The sequence below is a fragment of the Aspergillus ochraceoroseus genome, assembly GCF_002846915.1.
Source record: "Aspergillus ochraceoroseus IBT 24754 chromosome Unknown P175scaffold_4, whole genome shotgun sequence".
Classification (NCBI taxonomy): domain Eukaryota; kingdom Fungi; phylum Ascomycota; class Eurotiomycetes; order Eurotiales; family Aspergillaceae; genus Aspergillus; species Aspergillus ochraceoroseus.
In genome coordinates this window covers 1054584-1077974 of record NW_024468479.1, presented here as the reverse complement: position 1 = coordinate 1077974, position 23391 = coordinate 1054584, and the positions used below count along the sequence as shown (strand labels likewise).

At 50.5% G+C, this 23391-nt stretch overlaps 9 protein-coding genes across 9 annotated transcripts; 6 read left to right on the top strand and 3 right to left on the bottom strand.

Moving 5' to 3' along the window:
* Positions 1 to 502: 502 nt before the first annotated feature.
* On the bottom strand, positions 503 to 1876 carry P175DRAFT_0234688 (RNA-DNA hybrid ribonuclease). The gene is made up of 3 exons (XM_040892660.1): positions 1464 to 1876; positions 813 to 1395; positions 503 to 708 (listed from the first exon to the last, which is right to left on the bottom strand). Exons 1-3 carry the CDS (start codon positions 1660 to 1662, stop codon positions 693 to 695), a joined length of 798 nt encoding a protein of 265 aa, XP_040752227.1. The 5' UTR covers positions 1663 to 1876; the 3' UTR covers positions 503 to 692.
* A 1724-nt stretch (positions 1877 to 3600) lies between these two features.
* Positions 3601 to 4457, top strand: P175DRAFT_0557524 (uncharacterized protein; the record flags this gene model as incomplete). The annotated part of the gene is made up of 2 exons (XM_040900777.1): positions 3601 to 4230; positions 4323 to 4457. 2 exons carry the CDS (start codon positions 3601 to 3603, stop codon positions 4455 to 4457), a joined length of 765 nt encoding a protein of 254 aa, XP_040752226.1.
* Positions 4458 to 5726: 1269 nt separating this feature from the next.
* Positions 5727 to 7196, top strand: P175DRAFT_0523693 (uncharacterized protein; the record flags this gene model as incomplete). The annotated part of the gene is made up of 3 exons (XM_040899332.1): positions 5727 to 5945; positions 6018 to 6538; positions 6617 to 7196. The coding sequence occupies 3 exons, from the start codon at positions 5727 to 5729 to the stop codon at positions 7014 to 7016; spliced, it is 1140 nt and encodes a 379-aa protein (XP_040752225.1). The 3' UTR covers positions 7017 to 7196.
* Positions 7197 to 8299: 1103 nt separating this feature from the next.
* Positions 8300 to 9786, bottom strand: P175DRAFT_0501469 (uncharacterized protein). The gene has a single exon (XM_040897173.1). The coding sequence runs from the start codon at positions 9596 to 9598 to the stop codon at positions 8579 to 8581; it is 1020 nt and encodes a 339-aa protein (XP_040752224.1). The 5' UTR covers positions 9599 to 9786; the 3' UTR covers positions 8300 to 8578.
* A 246-nt stretch (positions 9787 to 10032) lies between these two features.
* On the top strand, positions 10033 to 11119 carry P175DRAFT_0557520 (uncharacterized protein; the record flags this gene model as incomplete). The annotated part of the gene is made up of 3 exons (XM_040900776.1): positions 10033 to 10116; positions 10217 to 10464; positions 10541 to 11119. The coding sequence occupies 3 exons, from the start codon at positions 10033 to 10035 to the stop codon at positions 10677 to 10679; spliced, it is 471 nt and encodes a 156-aa protein (XP_040752223.1). The 3' UTR covers positions 10680 to 11119.
* Positions 11120 to 11219: 100 nt separating this feature from the next.
* On the bottom strand, positions 11220 to 15288 carry P175DRAFT_0557519 (putative long-chain fatty acid transporter; the record flags this gene model as incomplete). The annotated part of the gene is made up of 7 exons (XM_040900775.1): positions 15185 to 15288; positions 14664 to 15121; positions 13889 to 14597; positions 13537 to 13642; positions 13298 to 13381; positions 12452 to 13236; positions 11220 to 12398 (listed from the first exon to the last, which is right to left on the bottom strand). The coding sequence occupies exons 1-7, from the start codon at positions 15215 to 15217 to the stop codon at positions 11220 to 11222; spliced, it is 3354 nt and encodes a 1117-aa protein (XP_040752222.1). The 5' UTR covers positions 15218 to 15288.
* A 47-nt stretch (positions 15289 to 15335) lies between these two features.
* Positions 15336 to 19477, top strand: P175DRAFT_0516460 (putative ATP-dependent permease ADP1; the record flags this gene model as incomplete). Its single annotated transcript, XM_040898911.1, has 3 exons — positions 15336 to 15347; positions 15862 to 18912; positions 18960 to 19477. 3 exons carry the CDS (start codon positions 15336 to 15338, stop codon positions 19194 to 19196), a joined length of 3300 nt encoding a protein of 1099 aa, XP_040752221.1. The 3' UTR covers positions 19197 to 19477.
* Positions 19478 to 19883: 406 nt separating this feature from the next.
* On the top strand, positions 19884 to 20575 carry P175DRAFT_0509355 (cornichon family protein; the record flags this gene model as incomplete). The annotated part of the gene is made up of 4 exons (XM_040898418.1): positions 19884 to 19984; positions 20095 to 20250; positions 20337 to 20403; positions 20483 to 20575. The coding sequence occupies 4 exons, from the start codon at positions 19884 to 19886 to the stop codon at positions 20573 to 20575; spliced, it is 417 nt and encodes a 138-aa protein (XP_040752220.1).
* A 742-nt stretch (positions 20576 to 21317) lies between these two features.
* On the top strand, positions 21318 to 23376 carry P175DRAFT_0501463 (WD40 repeat domain-containing protein). Its single transcript, XM_040897172.1, has 2 exons — positions 21318 to 21496; positions 21560 to 23376. The coding sequence occupies exons 1-2, from the start codon at positions 21389 to 21391 to the stop codon at positions 23180 to 23182; spliced, it is 1731 nt and encodes a 576-aa protein (XP_040752219.1). The 5' UTR covers positions 21318 to 21388; the 3' UTR covers positions 23183 to 23376.
* The last annotated feature ends 15 nt before the right edge of the window (positions 23377 to 23391 follow it).

Genomic DNA, 23391 nt, shown 5'->3' with positions numbered 1-23391 from the left:
CGATAGCGTCCAGCCAGTCCGAATTGGGAAGAATCACGTTTTCCCCACGCCAGCTTTACAGAATCCAATGGCGAGAGTGATTAACTACCACAACATAAGTTGCTACACGTTCTCGAGTAGAATATGTTCTGTCAGGGCTCTATTGGCTTCTGTTTTAGTATGCTATCGGCATATCGCAATGTGTTTGTATGCCCATTATACTCATCTCCAGTGTCGGATGAGCAAGGGAAGAAGAAGAAAAAGTAGAGAGATGGAGAGAAAAAAAAAAGAGAGAGAGAGAGAGAGAGAGAGACTAGAAATACGGGTCAAATAGCTCCTCTGGAATATCTCTAGTCGTCTCCGCCGCTGCTTTCTTTTCTGATACCCCCCGTTGTGCCCCATTCACCGCTAGACGGTCGGCTGCTTCATTGCCAGGATCTGAACTGTGGCCCTTGACCCACTCAAACAAGGTCTTGACCTGAAGCTCGTTTCGTTCCTCGATTTTGCTGAGGATGGATTCTACTAGATCCTTGTTCTCAACGGGCTTGTTGTCCGCTGTCATCCAAGAGTTGCGTCGCCATTTGACAAACCACACGGTAACGCAGTTGATTGCATACTGGCTGTCAGTAAATATTGTCACATCTCGATGTCGCGGGGCAATATCAAGAGCGCGTAGGATGGCAGTGAGTTCAGCTCGCTGGTTCGTTTGACGGCTACCTTTCAAAGGCTCTGAAACATTCCTGCTGGGAAGTTAGGCGTCAGTCGAATATTCCCGATCATCATCCTCACTAGATCTATGCGAAATAAAATCAAATAGAAAAAGGTCGACCAACCGTGAATCCCCAGGTCCAAAATATACCCCTACTCCTGCAGAGGCATGTGCTTTTCCATTCTTCAACGAGCTGCCGTCAGTATAAATACGCAGCATTCCCGGTGGTGCTTTAGGGCGTGTCTTTGTTGCTGTCTTTTGTGCGTTTGTTTTTTGTACTATTTTTCCAGTTGCAGGATCTAGAAGGATATTCGGGTCAAACCCATCCTCCGCGCCAGGGGGTAGATGTCCTTCACCCGGGTTAAAAGGAACGCCTTCCTCTTCCTTCGTAGTTTCAGTAATCATTCCTGGAACTCCAGGGGGCTTTGATTCTGCAGATGCGCTTCCGAGAACGGGAGTTTCGCGTCCAAGTCTCACAAATTCCTCTGCTTCTTCTCTTGTAGAGAATTTTTTGTAACGGGGTCGCGCAAAGCCTTTGATCTGCTCCTGGGCATGGGCCCAGTTGGTATATACCCCTGGGGTGCGTCCACGTTGAACTGCGTAAAATCGCGTCGGCTCCGCATGCAGGGGAGAACTACCCCGCGGGGTGGGAGGTTTGGCACCGGTTAGGAAGGCGTTCGCTTCTTCAAGGCTATAAAAAGCTTGGACTAGAGATTACTGTCAAAAAAAGATCTCTACATGGGATCCTTTTTTTTTTTTTTTTAAGGGCACTCACACACGGCGCCTTTGTATCCCGTCACCTGGGCCAAGCACTCTTTCCATTCGTAGTAGACTCCCGGTTGGTAGCCCGATTTGACAGCATAGTATTTACCCGCTGACCCTCGCTTTCGTTTTGTGCCTGCTGTCGGAGCAGGTGGAGACTTGGAGGGTTTTGTAGCGGGACCCGGTGTCGGAGAAGGAGTGGTTTCATTCATGACGTTATATACCCGGTTGGAGATGGACGGCGGGGATGCGGTCGTCGCGTAAGAGGAAGGAGGGATATCGAGGTCGAAATAAAGAATTCTCGGGAATGACAAGCTGTGGGGATCGGGAGAGAAGCTCTGGCTGACTTTGAATCGAGGGATGGAAAGTCTCGGCCTGCAGCAGCTCAAAATGGAGCCCCTGGGTCCCAGGTGCGGAGCTGCCAGGCGAAACCAACAAGGATGCGTGGTGAAGAAAGTGGCTAGGTGGGTTATAGTGATGAGGAAGTGACAAATTACGGACGATTCTGAGGGAAAAAGGAGCGCTGAGGAGGTGATTGAAAGGGGAGAGAAGTGAAGGAGGTAGAAGAAGAAGCTAGAGAGAGAAATTTGTTGGATGGGACAGAAGGGAAGGGAAGGGGGGGTTGTGGTGCTGATCGTTGTTAGACCAGCGGGTGGGGGAAAAGACGGTCTGTAGCACAACTAAACAAGAAGATCGATCTGTTTTCTTGTGTCGATTTAGATTCATTTGGTATGGAATTCAATTGATTGAGGGGAGTATTCTCTTGTAAATATTCCAGGCTGTGGGTTGGATCTGGTACTCTATCTTCTTCCTGGGATAAATGGTACATACTGACATTGACCCCTCTTTGTTTCCCCTCTTTCTCCTATACAACATTCTTGGAATTCTGAGATTTTCTCCCAAATTTCTACGTATTAGGCCTTAAAGAATGGACCTATCCTGGAAAATGGTCTAATTTCCACAGCGTTTCGAATACCTAGGTACGTTTGACTACTTCCTACATTGGTTGTGCTGCGGTAGAAAGTTAGAGTAGGTGATGCTGAGCCTCCAAACACCGGAATGCGCGCTGATACATGGAAACAGAAGAGCATTGTGTCGAAGATTTCTTCTAGTCGCAAGATCCTCTCTTCTGGCTGACTTCCATCGACAATACCTTTACAGTGGTGGCGGCAAACCAACAAAGCATTCAATATACCAGGGGTTGCTCAGTGACAGCCATGGGTGGATTCACAAGCTTTATGTGAAAAGAATGGATATAAAAGGCCATAATAATAGTGGCCAAGTTGGATAATTTCCTCTTGTTTTCTTTTGCTCTACTGACCTGGGGGTTATAGGCTCTGGATACACGTATCAACCCTAATGTTTATACTGCATTCCGCATGTCTTGACAATGACTCTAGAGACCAATAATTGCTATAGACAAGATACGGCTCGAGAAACTCTGATCCTGAATTAGAGATAGTGGCATTTATCTCCACATTTCGACTATGGGGGCTCTCCTCAACTCTCTGCTTGAAATGTGTAAGCGGGATAGGGGCTGCACTGTTTCTACTCACATCTGAGTGGCATATCGAGCTACTCTGATACTAATGATAGCTTGGAGGATAGCTGAAGATGAGGAATATCTTGAATTTTGAATGAAGCTTGCCGCAGATGCATTGGAGCTATGCTGCACTATTTTGATAGGGAGTTTACTTACACATCTTACTGGAATTGAATGCTCAAATGACGGTTCATCTGTTGTAGAATATTTAACAGGGTACTATTATCATGGTCTTTGTAAAATTCTTTATAAATTGCAAACAAGAAATGTGATTTTTGTCACTGCTTGACTAACCTTGAGCCCTAATTTTCGCATTCGTCTAACTCTTGCGCATATAAGTATAGGAAACGTGACTCTTGTATTTATCCTATATCACAACACACTGCATCTTCCCATTCACAATGTAACTATTTTAAAACATTTTGGTGTTTCTTTAAAACTCCCAAGATATCCCATCCCACCCGTCTCCAGCTAGTAAGCCACCCCCCAATTCAGTCTTGTATCTTGAGTCAGTCATTTTATATCCCACCTGTTTTAAGACAACAAGAAAAGAAAAAAAAAAAAAAGATAACTAACACACACACACACACACACACACAAGACCACCATGGCTTCGGATTCCAATGGTGTATTCAGCACCAGACCCCGTACCTCCAACGATAATGTCCCAACCACGAACATAAGCCTCGCCTCACTGCGCAGCATCGTCCCCCCCAACCGCCCTCCCACAGACCTTGATGCCGAGCTCTGCGTTGCCTGCATGCTCGACGACCGTCCCCGCGTCCAGGATCTCCTCTCTAGAGGCGCAGACCCGTTCTTCGTCACCGAATCTGGAAGCTCCGCGCTCGATCTCGCTGACACGATGAGCCGCATCGAACTCATCAAGGATCTCCTCCAGAGCCTGGACCTTGAAACTGCCGGGCTTCCGGTCCTCCTGAAGGCCTTCCATGCCGGCAGGTCTAGTATTGTCCGTGCTCTTTTGGAATTGGGTATGAAGGACCACCTTGGCGACGAGATCTTCTATGCTGGCATTTTTGGCGTGGCTTGTTGCACCAGTACTCCGTTCGTCCTTGAGACGTTGTACATATACGGTCCCGAAATCGACCTTGCGGTTTACGAGGAGATCTTTATCCACATTGCGATGCTGACTGGGAAGATGGAGAATGCAAGAATGGTCGTCGAGCTTGCGAGAGCCGGGGCGAGGGCTTTGGATGTGCAGGCGGAGTCTCAGTATCGGGTTGGTTTCCTTTTCTTCCCCCCCCCCCTGTCGTTTCGTTTTATTCTTGGTTTCTTTCTTTGTAGGAAACGGTTCTGACTGGTGGCGTTTAGGGTTCTTGGGGAGTCGATAGACCCGTTTACCAGCATGTTCGCACTCCGGCTCCGTCTCCGTCGTATAGTCCCGTCATGTTTACCGATTTTGTGCATGACTCTGGGTCTGAGTTTGAATTCGAAATTCCTCATTAGTTTCGGCATTGTGTCGATCTGTCTAATATTGGGAGGAAGAGGATGATGACGACGATGACGCTTGGGTGAAAATACTTGATCTGCTTCATGTACATACACCAAGTGAAGATTGAAAGGCATGACTGAGTTGGAATTTCCAGTGCTTTCAAGCATGAGTTATGGTGGAATTGTGGAAAGGCTTGGTGGAATTCTTGAATTTATTATAAAAAAACCAAAAAAAAAAGGAAAGAAGTTTGAGAATCTGACCCCGCCTCGTCTTTTTATATTGTACTTTTTTTACAACTATGTAATGTCTCCCGAGAAGATGACAATCTCTCTCTCCATCTTGAAAAAAAAAGCTTTAAAACAACAACATAAACCCCTTTCCACGAACAGGCTACCGGATGAACTCCTCTCGATCAAAGGCTAACCAGATCTCAACGCTCGCAAATCCTGTCTTATACGAGTATCTACTGTTCATATCACGATCTATCTGTAAACCAAGATTCACCCCCGACGAGGCTCGCAAAGCTCAATAAAGCCAAAGGTAATGGAACACTCTCGTCTCGCTTGGTATGCCGTGTCTCAACGTCCGTCGGGGTTGGCTGTAATGGTTTCATCTCCGTAGCGAATAAAAATACTACAGCCTCTCCCCAAAGTCGGAGAATTAGATGAAGCTGGGATCTCTAGTAGTTAGATGTTAGTGACGCTAATTTGCACAGATATGTTTGAACGGACCAGTAAACACGGCAAATTTCCTGGGAAGGGATCGCTTCGTCGGTAGTCTGCATTGGAGATCTATATGTATAGTCAATGTCCATAACCTTTGGATTAGAACCTGTAGTGACTCACCCAAACCAAATCCCAGGTGCCATGGCTCGTTTCTATTCCATCGGACGGCAGGCTATCCACAATGTCTTTCAAGGATTTGAAATACAGAGTAGTTGGCAGGCACTCGAGGTCGGCCCAGCTGGCAATCGGTAGGTGTAGTCCTAGTGAATTTTCAACCACACCTACATACCGTGTAGAGACTTCCTCGATGTCCACGTAACCATAATTCTGTCAAGGATAAGCTTATGATACTTTCCAATTTGTTCCTGATCAATGGTAACGAGTTACTTTACCTCTAATTAGGAGAAAATACTGCTGACATCATACCCTCCAATGCCCCTCATATCGACGCTAATTCCAAAACGGACGCCGACTTTTGACCAATTCATCGTGTTGAGAAAGACTGGGATATTGTAGAATTCTAACAAACTTCAAAGGCTCTGTCAACAGTTGTTTATCATGGAAAACAAGGAGGTTACTGGCGCTGTTACGGAAGAGGTATCCAGAAGCATCTATCCTTGCTCTTCTCTCACCCAGTTGAGCGGAGGAACGGCCAACTTTGTCTATCGTGGTGTTCTGCTAAAAGCCCTCCACGACGGCACAACCACTATCATAGTGAAGCATGCAGAGGATTATGTGGCCTCTAATCGGGATTTCAAGCTTACTGCTGAGCGATGTGTAATCCGTCCTTTTTCGTGAAATTCTTTTGAAACGCAATATGAAGTTACTGACTCTTACTTTTGTTCTTAGCGAGTAGAAGAGTCAGCCCTCACAGCCGTCAACAGACTGGCCAGTATCAGTACGAATAATGGGGAGCACGAAGGACAGAGGTATCAAATTACTGTCAGAACCCCGCGGATCTTTCATTTCAACTCCCAAACCAATACTCAGATCATGGAAGACCTTCCGGATGCTTTGGATCTGAAAACATTCCTGATATCTCAGAGCGGGTCTCAAACGATTCCTCGTGAATGGGCTTTATCCGTTGGCCGTACCTTGGGAATTTGGCTTCGATCATTCCACTCCTGGTCCTCACTTCCCGAACAGGCAGAAGTCGCTGCTGAATTTGACAAAAACAAGTTTATGAAGGATTTGAAGTTCTCCATTAATTACAATAACCTTATCAATATGATTGGGACATATCCAGAGCTTCTGGAGGAGAGTCGACCGATATTGGAGAAGGTCCGAGAGATGGCTGCAGAAGAACTGGGTAAGACAGGAGGAGGCCCGGCGCTTTTTGGGCCGATTCATGGTGACTTTTGGTCCGGAAAGTACGTACTTTGTCTTCCCGGAGTTTTGTTTCTGCTTGGGGTTTCTATATTCTGAGATTTCTTATTTACAATCGGCAGTGTTTTGATTCCCCAGACGGCACTCGACCAACCATCACCAACCACTCATCTTTTCATCATTGACTGGGAATTAGCTCAATGCGGGAACCGCGGCCTCGACTTGGGTCAGATGATTGCTGAGCTCTATATGCTGAAACACTTCAAAGACATTGATGCCGGTTTGTGGGCTATCGAAGGCCTTGCCGGAGGGTATCAGGATATCAGTGATGACCTTGCCTTTCGGACACTAATCCATGTCGGTGTACACCTTATCTGCTGGGGAAGCACTATTGCTGGATGGGGGACAAAAGACCAAATCCGCGCAGTGATTTGTATCGGCAGGGATCTTATTACGAAAGCCTGGGAGAGGGATCGAACCTGGTTTGAAGAAAGGGTTTGGAAATGCATGTTTAGTATTTAGGGCTCGCTCATTGTCGCACGCGGGGAGAAGATAATACCCAATTCGGGCACGATTTTGCTCTTGCTCGCCATATTCGAGTTCAAGGACATATAAGAGAGAATGTGCATCTGTAGTAATGCTAGAGAATTATCCTGTCCTGGCTCCTTATTATTATCCTCCTCTTCTTCACCCTAATAGCTGATATAGATTCTTAGCAAGCTAGATAATGTATATCCCTCTAAAATCAACCTTACTATCTCAAACCCCTTCTTATTACCGGCCTATTACTAGAATACTTGGGCTTTCTTCCCGCCCTCCTGGATCCCCTACGCCGAACTCATGCGACTGGACCGCCCAACGGGCTTCTACGCCTTCTACTGGCACTACGCAATTGGCCTAGCTTTTTGCAGCATGCATTTCATCGTCGCCTCCTCCTACCTCAACGCTCATCTTCCTTGCAGCTCACCTAGCCGTCCGTCTGGGTAATTGTCTTGCGCGGAGCCACCTGCACCTGGAATGACAATTTAGACCAAGCCTACGACCGCAAGGTAGCACGAATCGCGGCTTCGACCAATTGCTCGAGGCGCCGTCAGCACTCCAGCAGGGCATCTTTTTTCGCATTGGTCCAAATCATGCTTGGAGCTATTCTTGTCACCCCCTTACCCGTGTGCAGTAGTGTCTCGTCCACGCCGCAGTAATCACCGCCATCCATCCTGATGGTTTACCCGCTTGGGAAACGATTCACGGATTTCCCGCAGGTTATTTCTTGGGGGTTGGGTTTGCGATGCCTGTGTTTATGTGCTTGCTGCAGTATTGTCGGGGGCTGTAGGGCCTTCGTTGCTTGAACTAACTACTATTCGAGTGGGATGTCTACAGATGCGGACTCCGACTCGCATATCGAGACTGGCGCGGGTGCGGATGCGAATTTCGCACCGTGCATTCTAGCGGGGAAGCTCTGTATCTTCATGGCTTGCATGCTGTGGAGGACGACGTGAAAGCTGGCGTCAGATCGCTCGCCGTACGCTTGGGCGAGCATGCGAAACTTGCTCTCTCGGCTCTGGCTGTGGCTCAGGTTGGTTCCGCTGGACAAGCCAGAGAGTTGTGCTTGGTGGTTTGGTCCTGGGTCTCAGCTGGTGGGTGTGAGTTTGGTTGCTGGGCTTTGGGGGGAATTAAAAGACGGATCGATCTTTTCGCCTACAGTATCCGAAGTTGGTTTACACCCATCTCTTCCCACCTAGTTCACTAACTAAATAGCTAGACAATTGGTAAGTGAAAAGAGACCAATGTCGCAGAAATGATTATTGTGACAACAATTCTACCAGAAGTCAGATTTCAATGAATCCCTATAGACGAAAGCCGCAAAATTACGAGTCGTTTCGCTATATATCTGCAGAAGTATGAAATTAAGCACATACTACCACACCGAAACCTCAGTAACTTTGATTTTGTGCGAGATCGGCGCGCGGCCATTCCTCGTTACTTTTCTGAATGGCCCTTAATCCTGTAGCCTTTCGGGTTAAGCATACTCTGAAGCTTCAATGTCCCCGTCAAGCAATGATCTAATACGACAATAAAGAATCCATTCATGAAAGAGACTGTAACCCTCGAAGATATCCATCTAGATAGTGCTCGGCTCGTTCGTCTTTGAACTTGAGAAGTCGGTCCACACCATACAGTAACATCCCAATCGCCTTTTGAGACTCTAGTTGCTCTTTTGTTATTCCTTCAAATCCTTGCGCAGCAAGATGAGCTAGAACCCGATTATAAAACGCTGTCTCTAGTTCCTGTCGGTCTTCTGTGTCTTGCCAACCTCTTGGGGTCATGAACCCGAAGAGGCTATCCATAAAATGGAAATTCGACCCAACTGGGAGATAAAGAGCCCCATCCCAGTCTAGTACAGCCTGCACCCGACCCGTAGAGTCGTCGATCAGGTAATTGAAAGGGGCAAGATCCTGGTGGGTAAGGGTGACCGGGAGGGTAGTAAGATTGGGGAGCTGTAGTAAGAGCTTGCGGATGCAAGCAAAAATTTTGTTTCTGAGGGTTGCATGTCGAAAACTGTAATTATTGACCGTATGTTGGATTCTCTCCAGGGTAGAAGTGAGGTCGGATAGAGCACTGTCAACTCTAGCAGTGTTCGTTCTGGCTCCTCTAGTGACGAGGTCTGCAAGGTCCATGACGGTCGCCCTCTTCTTCGGAAGAGGCAGGTGAAAATCCTCGGAAGACATCAAGACACTGATATAAGGTGTCCCTTCTGCAAAAGGCGATGTATACACAAAGAGCCCTTCATACATGCCCTGGTATGTTACCAGAGGTACAATAGATCCATGAATGTGGCTAGCTTCGGTGACTCCGAAAAGGTCTTGCTTGTCGCTTCGGAACTGGACGGCAATGCGATGATTGGCGTCCGTGAAATGAGTATGTAATATGATGGTATAGCTCATGCTTCCCTGGAAAGCGCTGGGTTGGATATCTACCTTGCCGGGAGTGTTGGGATGAAGAATTGGGGCAATGTGGTGCAAGGCGAACCGGTGACATGATTCTTGGGAGAGATTTGGCAGTGATTCGAAGAATTGAGCCACGACGAGGCTCTGGTAATCGTCCATGATAAGAGTCCACTAGGGATGGACGCGGCTATACTGCCCCTATTTAAAGACAGGAACGACATATTGAACGCATCCAAACCAAAACATTGGGGTTCAAACTTCAGGTCGAGACCTCGCCAGGGGTTCATTGGGATCATTATTCATCCGACGATCACGAGATCTCAGGTTCCAATTTATAGCTACAAGGCCCCGCCATTACAAACTGAGGCAGAGAGAATATTCACAACGGTTATATATTTCCTAAATAGCATTCATCTAGTAAACCTGTATAGCCCCTTGACTCCAGAACTCCCCTTCGTCCTGTTTGGATCAAGAGTTTGGCGGATTGGCCACTCTATTTTGGGACCGGGTACTATATCCCCGGCAGACGGACAGGGCGGTAAAAGCAGCCAGGGTCAACGCTAAACCCGAATGGGGTCCAGGGTGCGGGCGCCATGCCCGAAGCGGCAGGGGGGATGCGGGATGCGGAATCGGGCAGGCGGTGGGACGGGCGCCGTTTCCGGCCCCCCGCTCACGGTGTCAACTAAAAAAAATACTACTTCAACAAACTGGAAGAAGACAACCTCAAGCCAGTTCCCGAATCGATCATTCCTGACCTACGTGTTGTCCCTAATGTAGGCTACGCAGAAAGCAAGTATCTCTCCGAGCGACTCATCGCCCACGCCGCACAGAAATTCAGTCCTCGACAGCTCTAGTTCAGACCACCCCGAACCAAAGAAGCCCGCGACTGGTACTACTGATACTGCTACTCGGAGCAAGTGTGAACCACTCATCTGGAAGACTGGCTGCGCAGACAAAACGAGTGCCAAGTTGAGAGCTGCTGAGATGATTGATGGGGAGATGATGGGACGGTGGACACAGCAATGGTCGGTTGGAGCTTAATACCGTCAGACTATCTAATGAGGACAACAGTACCTACAAGACATCCAACTGATATCATAGTTTCTGCGTCCGGAATGTCTCTTTAAAGATGATCTGTTTCTCCCTGGAAACCACAACTTCGCCTTCTTCTCGCCCCATCCCACTCGACCGTTGTCACGGGGGGTTTATTGACTTTTCCTCTGACACAGATCTGCTTTGACGAGAATCGCAGGGCCAGATTTCTGCAGTCATTCTCGTCAGATTAGAGCCGCTACGAGAGAACGAGCTAGAGATTCAGGCCGGGTTTGTTGAGGTACCTGTGTTTGACACTGAGTCTGGAGAGACACGCAAGCGCGATCAAAGAATGGTATCGGTTACATATACCGTTCAGCTAAAAAGGTGTCAAGACAGTCATTTTCTAGCCAATACAGGATTATATTGGTCTACAATAGCTTGACAAGATAGGACGGCAGTTACACAACTTTACCACCCTTGCTTTCTCTCAGCCATTGCCATTATTATTTTAGGAATCGCAAACAGCTTTATCAGATGGTTGTTTAAAGAATCAGATCATCCATTTCTTTTATTGATCATCTCACCTATATCCAATTGCCGGATAACCCCAAAATTCCTATATGTAATATAGCTAGGCAAGCTTGCTTTCTCAAATGATATTATATAACTATGTGATTGCTTAATTATTAACAGTATATAGAACAAATCTCCATCGGGAGAGAGAGAGAGAGAGAGAGAGTGCCAACTACAGCTTCACCTGCCCCCCCTGAAGCAAGCTCCAGTCCTTCGCCCCAAACGGGACATATGTATTACCCTGGAGCCAATACAGTTGGTCTGTCCCGACCAAGCCCGGGTCAACGCCCTCGGTCCGCAGCACATGCTTCTGCTGCTTGTTATTGCCGGTCGCCTGCATCTGCGGCGTAATGCGCAGGAACAGGGGGGCCGCAAACCGAGGGAGGTTGTGCAACACGTGGGTCGCGAGGCTCTGGAGCGTCTCTGCCGCCGGCGACACCAGCACGGACGGATCGCGGGCGTGCAGCTGCTGGGTGAAGACGAGGGCCGCGCAGCCCGCGCGGCCGTCGTGGTTCGGGAGGGCGACGCCGTACACGTTGGCCTCGTGCACGGCCGGATGCACGCCGAGCACGCCGGCCACTTCACTCGTGGACACGTTCTCGCTCTTCCACCGGAAGGTATCGCCCAGGCGGTCCGAGAAGAACCAGCGGCCCTCGCGATCCCACCGGACCAGGTCGCCCGTGCGGAAAAAGGCATCGCCCTTGCGGAGGACATCGCGCACAATCTTGCCCTCGGTTGCCGTGGCGTTGCGGAAGTAGCCCTGGAATGTCTCCGCAGGGTCGGCCGCGTCAATCGCGTACAGCAGCTCGCCCGGTTCCCCGCGGGGGACCGCCTGGCAAAACCCCGTGTGCGGATCCCGCCACGGTTCCTGGGATTCGGCGTCGACCTTGACGAGGGTGAGCCCCCGCGAAATCATCAGCCCGCTGAAGAGGCCGTTGCGGCCGATGGCGCCTGCGCCAAAGTCGTTCGACGAGACGTTCCACGTTCCCGAGGTCCCCTCTGTCGCCGCGTAGAATTCAGCCACGGTCGGCACGCGGAACCGCTGCTTGAAGCGGTTCCAGACGTCCGGTCTGAGTCCGTTGCCGTATACTGCACGAATGGCGTGTTTCTTGTCCAAATCCTCGCCGGTGGCCGGGTCCACCTGGGGGGGGACGGCGAGCAGATACCGCAGGGTTTCGCCGACGTATTGGAGGACGGTGGCGTCATTCTCGCGCGCTTCTCTCATAAACGTTCGGGCTGAAAACTTGCGGCCAATTATGATGGTTGCGCCAGTCGTCAAACAGGCTAGAAATCCTAGGACTGCAGCGGATGAGTGATATAGCGGCATGCACTGAATCTTTCCATAAGCTACCTATTCGAAAGAAAAAAAAAACAACCTTTCGAGATCATCGCAGGAAGACTTACGGTGAAGACACGGTCGTTTTCCCCCAGCTCTATAATGCTGCCTACAAAAACGCTTCCGGACCAGCATTTCCTCCAGCTGACGATCGCCGGTTTAGGCAGCCCCGTCGTGCCGCTGGTGTAGATCAGGACGGCCAGATCGCGCAGTTGCTGCCCACTGCGCGCCGTGTCGTCCTCCCGAATCGCCTCTGTCTGCAGCACCTGGGCTTCCATCTCCGGGGTATGGAAAACGACCTCGAGAGAACCCCCGTCCTCGCGGAACTCAGGAGCGGCAAATATCTCCATCTGCTCGGGGGGGAACGAGGCCCGCACCTCTTCGTCCACGATGAGCAGGCGAGCGGTGGAGGTATACAGCGAGTGCCTCAGTGGGGTTCCCGAAAGATTATAGTTAATGAAGGCGGGTGTAGCTCCGATACTCCACAAGCCAAGCCAGACGAAAATGAAAGTGGCCGAGTTCATCAGGTTCACGGCTACGATCTCTTTGGGCTGGACACCATGTACCGTCTTGAACCAAGTGCCATAGCGCAGGGCCATCACATATGTTTCATGGAAGGTCCATGAGCGGCCGTCATATACGAGAAACGGACGGTCTTTGGAGGACGCGTCCCGGGCATAGCGTTCCAGGGTATAGAAGAGGTTCAGGGTATCGCGGCGTAAGGCCAGGCGCGAGGAAGTGATGGACCTGAAAAGCGCCTTGAATATTTTGGCATCATAAAACAGAGAGTATTTTGCGTTGAGGTAGGCCAAAGTGGTCGCCAGGGCCGGAGCGGCGAGGGACAGGGGCAGGTCTACGGTTGATTGAGGTTAGTGGGCGCAAGATCCAGCACACAAGATGTAAGATGGCCATACCTAATGGTAGTGGAATAGGCATTAGTGAAATGATTGATTCCCGCAAAGGGTTCTTAGGTAGGAGCTCTATACTGGACACTGGCTCTAGGGGCAGCGGTCAACAAGACAAGAGGCAGAGGGGACAGCAGGGATAGACAAAGAAAGGAGGCCGGGAGAAAGAACGACATGATGGCTGAAAGGGGTAAAACCAAAGAACTGGGGAAGAAGAGGAGAGACGATGTTAGTCTCAGCGAACGAACTTGGTGAATGTTGGAATGCGGAGTCCAATAATGCCTCGGTTTGTGCGGGCGGCGGCGGCAAGTCGAGGTGGAACAGCTTTGACCCTTTTTCAAGGGGATGGATTGGCTATTGTTGGTAAGGATTTATATTCGAATTGCAAGGGATTATGCATCGGATGGATGGAGATGCAGCTTAACCGGAGAACCCGAGACTCAAAAAGGAGTTGTAAAAGACAAAATGAACCAGAAAATCGTCATCTGCTGAAGAAGGAGGGTGGAGTGTTGATTGATGATCGTCTTGTATTGAGAGACGTCGATTATATATATAGATATGATCACTCTCCCCCTTGGGCTATACAGACCTTTTTTTCACCACGGGCACATGCTCGTATTCGTCCTCCAGAAACCCCCGTAGAGCCTCTAATCCTTGCTCCAGCACATGGGTCTCGCAAGCATACCCAATTCGCACATATCCTGCGAAATCTTCCCCGTTCCCGAAACACAGCCGACCCGGCACAAACATCACTCCAGTCCGCTCCAGCAACATCTCACAAAACGCCGTATCGTTCACGGGCTTACCCATCTTGTTGAACCGCACAAAGGCCGTCGTACCCGCGCGGGGCTTGACCCAATCACACGCCCACCGATGGGACTCGACAAACTTCTCCAAGATCGTAATATTGACCTTGGCGAGCTCGAGGTTCCGTTTCAGCAGTGCATGGATCGTGGTGGGGGCTAGAGCGTAGCTGGCGACGGCATCGTCTAGCTGGGAGACAGAGATGGTGGTGTAATCCCGGGCGGAGGCACACGTCTCTATCACAGATTGGTCGCGAGAGGCAATCCATCCCACCCGGATCCCCGCTAAGCTATAGGCCTTGGACATGGACCCTGTGACAATTGTGCGCTCATACCCCAGCGACAACACCGATGACGGAAAGCCGGGTTCCATTGGGGTGATGGAGTGAAACATCGGTCGATACACTTCGTCGCAGAAAACGTAGACCGAAGAGCTCTGTGCGATTTCCACAATCTCCTCCAAGGTGTCCTGGGGGATGATAGCTCCCGTGGGGTTTTGGGGATTGCTATGTAGACCCGCGTTAGATAGGCTGGACCCGACTGTAGTAGGTATGAAGCCACGAAAAGCTTACTTGAGAATCAGGAGCTTAGTGTTTGGTTGGATGAGCGCCCTTAACTCGCTAGGGTCCAACTTCCAGCCATCCGACTCCTTCGCTTTCCATAGACTCACCTCCACGCCCAGAGACGCGGGGACGGAGTAGAGCTGCTGATACGTGGGGTAGTGACAGACAACATGATCTCCAGGGCCCACCAGCGAATACAGCACGAGGAAATTGGCCTGGATAGCGCCAGCGGTGATCAAGATGTTATCAGAAGGCAGTGGAGTTGGTGTCCTCACGGAATATAGATTGGCGAGCGTGGTGCGCAGTCTCTCGGAGCCACGAATTGCCCCATATGTGAGCTTGGTAGAAAAGTCCAGCGGATCAGAGGAGGCATCTTCTGAGAGTTCTTGTAGATCTTTCACAGACACAGAAGCGCAACAGGTTTCTGCCACATTGTACTTGGCTTGGGCTTCATATTTGTCCATCCACTGAGTATCCCCAGACAATCAGTCCATAGTCTCATACAATGCGGGGAGGATCAGGTTCCATACTTGTTCCACAGCGAAGTCTTTGATTTGAACCATGATGGCGACTGACACTTTTAAGAGGAGATCCTTTCAATCAATTACCACCATTCCACCATGGCCTGAAATACGTGTTTTTGTACTTTTTGGAAGCTTTACGCCCTGTTCAAGACAAGCCATGGCGGCCATGGTCACGTGGGACCAGCGGAGATTTCCTATTTGGGACAAACGGGACTCCAGATCTCGCGAAGATATTTTGATGGACTGAGTATACATAAATAGAGATAGAGAACTATAGAGTATAAATACATATTTCAGGTCGATAGAATATAATAATAAACAAGTTTATGAATAAATATGTCACGGTGAAATACCCTGCTTCCTCCGTACTAGATTCCGCAATGATGCCCCAGGCACCCCAACAACAACAATCAACTGGCCTGTTCTCGACTTCTTCTCCTCCAACCTCTCTGTTCTTGTTTCTTCTTCCTCTTCTCTCTGCCTGCTCATTTCTCCATCTGAGTCTTTCTTCATTCTTGGCTTTGTTCTTCCCTTCTGTCTCTCTCTAAGTTCCCCTCCCCCTTCCCCCCCCCCCCCCCAATTTCGTCACTCCTGACTCCCGACTCCGCACCGCCTCCATCCCCCGTGCGAGATCGCGGCTAGTTCACCCACTGCTGCGCATCCCCAGCAGAATGCGGTTAAAGTCGCCTCTGAGTCTCTCTATAGCGCTTGCTCTCTCACTATCTACGACGTCTGTTACGGCAAAAGGAAATTACTCCGCGCCCGACCTCGAATCTGGGTTGTTCTCCGCCTTCGATGATCGGCCGGGCGACTGTCCGCCCTGTTTCAACTGCCAGCTTGATGCCTTCCAATGCACCCAGTTTGCTTCCTGCGATAAATATTCGGGGAAATGCGTATGTCCACCTGGATTTGGAGGCGATGACTGCTCGAAACCTGTCTGCGGATCACTGGCCGATGGGCATCAACGGAATCCCCGGCAAGACAAGTACTGTGAATGTAAGGATGGCTGGGAGGGCATTAACTGCAACGTCTGCAAAACCGACGATGCCTGCAATGCCATGATGCCCGAGGGCGAAGGAGGAGTGTGTTACAAACAAGGCGTAACGGTGAACGAAAATTTCCAGATCTGTGACGTAACAAACCGGAAGATTCTGGATCTGTTGAAGGAGCGCAAACCTCAGGTAACCTTCTCCTGTGCAGCCGAGGATAAATCCTGCAATTTCCAGTTCTGGGTCGACCACGTCGAGTCGTTTTATTGTGGCTTGGATACGTGCACCTGGGATCTGCAAACCAACTACAATCAAAACAAGACCCATTACCATTGCGATAACATCCAGTGCAAGTGCATTCCAGGGCGAATGCTCTGTGGCGAGGAAGGTTCCATCGATATCGGAGAGTTCCTCACACAGTCTATCAAGGGTCCGGCGACCTTTGAATCCACGTCCACCATTGGTGGTGGCTCCCAGGATGGCAGCCGGTTCCAGGAACCGGCTATGGATGATTTGATCAAAAGCATCTTTGGAGATGAAAGTATTACGCTCAAGTGCAATTCGGGCGAGTGTCTTTACAAAACAGACGTCCCAGGATATACGCGCCCCGTTAAACAGATCAATACCCCGCTTATCGCCGGCGTCATTGCTGGCTGTTCCCTGTTTGTGGTCGCCGTCATTCTGGGGCTGTGGTATCAATCTCGCCGAGCGTACCATGGCCGTATTCAGTTACCCCTGACGGAAGACTCAGACGATGAAGCGTCTAAACTTTTGGCTGAGCACCGCCCTGCCGCCTTGTACTGGAGCAATGTGTCATACCACGTGAATGGAAAGGAAATCCTTTCTGGCATCCAAGGTGCAGCACGGCCAGGGCAGATTACGGCTATTATGGGCGCTTCCGGTGCCGGCAAGACAACCTTCCTCGACCTGCTAGCCCGCAAGAACAAGCGGGGCACGGTGCAAGGCGATTTCTATATCAACGGCGAGAAAGTGGAGGACTCCCAGTTCAAGAATATGATCGGCTTCGTGGACCAGGAGGACACCATGCTCCCCACCTTGACTGTCCACGAAACTATTCTGACTAGCGCCTTGCTACGTCTTCCTCGAGACATGAGTCGGGGTGCCAAAGAACAGCGCGTGTTCGAAGTCGAAAAGCAACTTGGGATTTTCCACATCAAAGATCAGCTCATTGGCTCCGAGGAAGGCCCAGGCCGAGGCATTTCCGGGGGTGAAAAGCGTCGCGTTGGAATCGCTTGCGAGCTCGTCACCAGCCCAAGCATTTTGTTCCTTGATGAACCGACCAGCGGACTGGATGCTTTCAACGCGTTCAATGTGGTGGAGTGTCTTGTGACCCTCGCAAAGACTTACAACCGTACCGTGATTTTCACCATCCATCAACCGCGATCCAACATCGTGGCTCTCTTCGACAGGCTGATTCTCCTCGGCCAGGGCAAGACCGTCTATTCTGGCCCATTCTCGACCTGCCAGCAGTACTTTGATGAAGCCGGATACTCTTGCCCGCCGGGGTTCAATATCGCCGACTACTTGGTGGACCTCACTATGCATGCTAGCGCTCGTCATTTCCATAGTGACGAAGAGGAGCCTCATCTACTGGAAGTTCATGGGGATCCTCCCAAGACCGCTTCAAGCAGTCTGAGAGCAGTCAAGTCCGTCGCCAGCGCATCCAATGCAAGCTTTGAGGAGCACTCGAGCAGCACTATTGAACACACTCGCCGGCCCAAGAGTAAACGCAGGGTTTCTCTCAAGCAACGGCAGGATCGTCAGCTTTACTCCCGGCGCAGAGACCCAGATGCTCCGCCCACCCCACGAACCGACGAGGAGGACGCAGACACCGAAGAGATGGATGAAGGAGGCAACCGAACCCAACAGTGGCTCCGGCTCTCGCGCCAGCACGGTCATGCTCCTTCCCAGGTCCTCGATGACCCAGACCACCTTCTTCCGGCCGCACCCGGCCAGACAGACCTCGACATGATGGTTGCGCACTATGCGGCATCCAATGTCGCGCGCTCTGTGCGCGACGAGATTGTTATCGCAATTCAGAACGCCCGTGCTGCCAACGGATCCGCGAACCCGGAGATTCCTTCCGCTCCTCATGCTACTACCGTCACCAAGGGTTACGCGCGCATCAGCCTTGGTCGACAGTTCATTATCTTATCGCAACGCACATGGAAAAACCTTTACCGCAACCCGATGCTCATGCTTACCCACTATGCCATCTCTATCCTCCTGGCCGTCCTGTGTGGATTTCTCTTCTACGGACTCACGGATGACATCAAGGGATTCCAGAATCGGCTCGGCCTTTTCTTCTTCGTTCTCGCCTTGTTTGGTTTCAGCACCTTGACCAGTCTTACTGTGTTCTCAGCGGAGCGTCTTCTCTTTGTCAGGGAACGCGCCAATGGCTACTACCATCCGGTGACCTATTTCGCGGCCAAGGTGGTGTTCGACATTGTTCCTCTGCGGCTCCTCCCGCCCATCATTATGGGTATCATCGTGTACCCAATGACAGGACTGATCCCCGCGTGGCCCGAGTTTTTCCGGTTCATTTTGGTTTTGGTCCTTTTCAATCTCGCCGCGGCTACGATCTGCTTGTTCATCGGGATTGTGTTCCGCGATGGGGGTGTGGCTAACCTGATTGGAAGTCTGGTGATGCTGTTCAGTCTCTTATTCGCTGGTCTTTTACTCAACCATGACGCGATTCCCCCATCTGCGTTGTGGTTGCAAGCCGTCAGTTTCTCCCTTTCTCTCCCCGAACATGAGCTAACCAGCTGCAGCTTTCTATCTTTCACTACGGCTTCGAAGCTTTGATTGTCAACGAAGTGACGTATCTGACCTTGATCGACCACAAGTATGGTCTCGACATTGAGGTTCCGGGCGCGTCCATTCTCAGCGCTTTTGGATTTGATACCCTGGCCCTCTGGACCGATGTGATCGGGCTCGCCATCATCTCGGGGGTGTTCCTTGTGATTGCATATGCAGCGATGCATCTCTTGCTTGTTGAGAAGCGGTGATTGATGCTACGATATGTCGTAGTAGCTTTATTTTTTTTTTTTGTATTCTTTAGCTGTGTTTTTGCGATTTTGAGTCTCTCGATTTCCGTCTCCAGGGCGGTTTGGGTCTTAATGTTGACATGATAATGTGAAGTAACTATCATTTTCTTTTTCGTCATAGATGAGTCGAACAAGTGTATATAGCTCTGAAAACCAAGACAAGTGCGTCTTTTCTCTTGTGTAGCCATATTCTTCTTCTTGTGCTGGATAGGAAGATCAGAGAGAGAAGCACGTGATCCCCGCGGCACTGAAGCTGACGATGACCAGCACCAGAAGAACCACAGCTTCAAAATCTCCCATTCTCGAGCTTAAACAACTTTGATTCAATATTTCTCTCGGTCCAGGAGATTCATATCCACCCTTCGTTTTTTTCTTAGTTTTTTTTTCTCCTTTTTTGAGGACTCTTCTCTAAATCTCGTCTCACCGCCCGCTAAACCAGCGCAAACGCCATTTTCCTCCGTCGGTCTGAATCCACACCACCAACCACCAACCTCTCCTCCTCTTCTCGACTTCTGATATCCACATCGCCTTTCTTCGTCCGTCTTGTGCTGCTCAGCCCTTGTCTCATACCCCCTTTAACTCACCTCTTTTTCTTTCTTCGCTTTCTCCCCTCTTTCTTCCCCCTTTCCCCCCTCCTCTCCGCCCACAATGTCCGGTGAAGCTTGGCTTTACCTGCTGGCGGTGTTGATCAACGCCGTCAACCTATTTCTACAGGTCTTCTTCACTATCATGTATAGTGACTTGGAGTGGTACGGCTCTTGTCCCCATGTGCATCCCTCCCCGCGCGCTCGCAACAGACCCGACGAGTAATTTGGTGGAGTTACTTGAGCTAATCTGGTTTGTGCTTCGGTCGTCGCAGTGACTACATCAACCCTATTGATCTCTGCAACCGTCTCAACGCCTACATCATCCCCGAAGCTGGTGTCCACGCTTTCCTAACCTTCCTCTTCTTGATCAATGGCTACTGGCTGGCCATCATTCTGAACCTGCCACTGTTGGCTTTCAACGCTAAGAAGTACGTGACCCGTCCGTCTATCGCTCCGGAAGGCGCAGAAAGCGTTGGTCCTCCAACCGTTGCTAATTTCGCCTCCTCTCGTCCAGGATCTTCGATAACCAGCACCTCTTGGATGCGACTGAGATCTTCCGCAAGCTTAATGTTCATAAGAAGGTATGCATTCATTACACAACAATTATGTCATGAGTTGGAAAGGGGGGGGGAGGAAACGCACACTAACACCGCATGCCAGGAATCTTTCATCAAGCTTGGTTTCCACCTCTTGATGTTCTTCTTCTACCTGTACAGCATGATCGTCGCTCTGATCCGCGACGAGTCTCACTGACTTCGCGGCGAGACCGAACACGCTATGCAATACGGCCGGCCGCAGTGAGCATGTTCGCGTAATGTGCTTTCAAGGCCGGGGGGGGGGAAGCGAGGTTGAGCAGGGTTCCCGACCGTGCGGCGAAATCGTGGTGCTTCTATGTTGAATAACGGGTGATCCTCACCCGAGTGACACGAATCATCCGCGACGCCGTGCAGTTGTGTTAGGGCCCTATACCAGGGGAGGTGACCTAATATGTGATACGACCATGATTCTCAACGGGTATTGATGAGGGTTGAAGGACGGGCGATTTCCATCCCGGTGTTTTGGGCTTGCGAAGAGGCTTGACGGTGAAACCTCATGAAGATGTGACTTGTTCTTTTTCAATTTTGTTTCCTTGTCTCTTTTGGAGCTATGTGTTGCTTTGTGTGCGATTCTTCTAATTTTTTTTTTTCTTTTTTTTTTTCAAGTTTATTGGAACTCGTTGATGTTCGATTCGATGTTAAATGTGTTCAAATCATGCCTGTATATACCTCCAGCGGTGTTACAATGAAGAGCTTCCGATACCCTTAGGGATGACAATCCTCATTTCGTAAACGACCTTGTGTAAGAAATTCGAGGTAGTTAAAAAAGCTCCACCAGATAGCTTTCAATACTTGTTTCGGCGTTGATCGCCAACTGGTGTCGCTTTTTGCGCAGTTGGTGCTACCGACACCTGTAAAAACTTCTTTTGACTTCTTCCCATTTGGACGCCGAATTCCAACTCCTGCATCAGACAACTTATTTGACCCTCTCCTCCATTCTCGATCTTTCATCCCCCGAGGCCCATGCACAATGGCCTCGATCTTGGGAGGCTCCTACGACTCCAGCGATGATGACGCTCCCACGGCCCCAGGGACGACCTCCACCAAGATCGTCGCTGCGCCAGAAGTGAATACAGAGGTTTGGTCCCTCCCATATGTTCTGATCCGGGGATGCATGGCTAGGTGCCTAACAGATTTACAGGATCAAGCTCATATGCAGATGATGCTCGCCAACACCTCATCCCAAGCTCTCACATACAACGCGACATACGATGATCTCTCGCGCCCCTCGCAAGGGCCCTCGAATCCTTTCAAACCCGCGGGCGCAGGGAACGGATTGAAGCGCAAGAATGTGCCGACTGGGTTTGCCGAAGAAGCTGCTATTAGCGAGGCCACTTTCGCTGTACAACATCGCACGTTCCAGAGTCTGGGTTATACCCGCAACCCCACGCTTCCGGGCCAGTTTGTTGGAGACCTCGACCAGGCTGCTCAGTATGGTGGCCGGGATGTGGTGCAGATGAAGCCATCGAAGGAGGCGTCGGCAGCGCTGCGGGCGAAGCGGCAAAGGAAAGGCGATTCGAGTATTGTTGAGGGCGCAGGCGCGTATCTGGGTCCGTGGGCCAAGTACCAGGAAGATGACCAGGTGTTTGAAGAGGAACTTGCGAGCGACGAGGAATTGATCGAGGTCGATGCCGAAGAGGAAGAAGAGCAACAGGTTGGGATGGCTCCCATGGCGGCTATGAGCAAGGAAGCGACAGATTACCAGGACGACACATCGAAGGTGGAAAGCACCGAATTCCACGGCTCCGAGCAGTTCGACTACCTGGGTCGGACATATATGCACATTCCGCAGGATCTGGATATCGACCTCAAGAAACCCCCAGGCAGCACCAAGAACTACGTACCCAAGAAACTCATCCACACGTGGAAATCCCACACCAAGGCCATTACATCTCTGCGGTTCTTCCCCAACTCTGGCCACCTTCTTCTGTCATCCGCGGCCGACGGCAAGGCGAAGATCTGGGACGTGTACCACTCGCGCGAGCTGCTGCGCACGTTCTCGGGCCACTCGAAGGCGATCACCGACAGCGACTTCCACCCGACGGGTCAGACCTTCCTCACAGCCTCGTACGACCGCCAGATGAAACTCTGGGACACGGAATACGGCAAATGCATCGGGCGCTTCAGCACCGGCAAAACCCCGCACGTCATCCGGTTCAACCCCAACCCGGAGCTCTCGCACGAATTCCTCGCCGGCATGTCCGACAAGAAGATCGTCCAATTCGATACGCGCTCGGGCGAACTCGTCCAAGAATACGACCACCACCTCGCCGCAATCAACACCCTCACCTTCGTCGACCGCAACCGCCGCTTCATCTCCACCTCCGACGACAAATCCCTCCGTGCCTGGGAATACGGCATCCCCGTCCCCATCAAATTCATCGCCGAGCCATACATGTTCGCGCTGACGCGGTCCGCGCCACACCCGAACGGGAAATACGTCGCCTTCCAGTCCGGCGACAACCAGATCGTCGTGTACGGCGCGACGGACAAGTTCCGCCAGAACCGCAAAAAGAGCTTCCGGGGCCATAACAACGCCGGCTACGGCATCGATCTGAAGATCTCGCCCGACGGCCAGTTTATCTGTTCCGGCGACAGTGCGGGCTACGTGTGCTTTTGGGATTGGAAAACGGGTAAAATGTACCATAAGATCATGGCGAGTGGCAAGGAGGGCGGCGCCACGACTTGTTTGGACTGGCATCCGCAGGAAACCAGTAAGGTGGTTACGGGCGGTTTAGAAGGGGTGATTAAATACTGGGATTAATTCATCGCTGTTCCTGTTTCTTTTATTCAATTATATTGGTGTAATATGGTAGAATATAGTATGATGGGATATGATAGGATATGATGAACTATTACTGTAGGTTGGAAGTCCTGGTATACACTACACTACATGTACTATATACACTATGAACTAGAGTAACTACTACACATTCCCGGTCTACTACTAGATACATACATTATCTATATGGA

Bases quoted from the DNA above. Each gene is read 5' to 3' on its own strand.
- P175DRAFT_0234688 (XM_040892660.1), bottom strand. From the start codon at position 1,662: ATGAATGAAACCACTCCTTCTCCGACACCGGGTCCCGCTACAAAACCC. The intron at 1,396-1,463 runs GTGAGTGCCCTT...AGTAATCTCTAG, and splicing joins GGGATACAAAGGCGCCGTGT to TCCAAGCTTTTTATAGCCTT.
- P175DRAFT_0501469 (XM_040897173.1), bottom strand. From the start codon at position 9,598: ATGGACGATTACCAGAGCCTCGTCGTGGCTCAATTCTTCGAATCACTG.
- P175DRAFT_0501463 (XM_040897172.1), top strand. From the start codon at position 21,389: ATGGCCTCGATCTTGGGAGGCTCCTACGACTCCAGCGATGATGACGCT. The intron at 21,497-21,559 runs GTTTGGTCCCTC...ACAGATTTACAG, and splicing joins CGCCAGAAGTGAATACAGAG to GATCAAGCTCATATGCAGAT.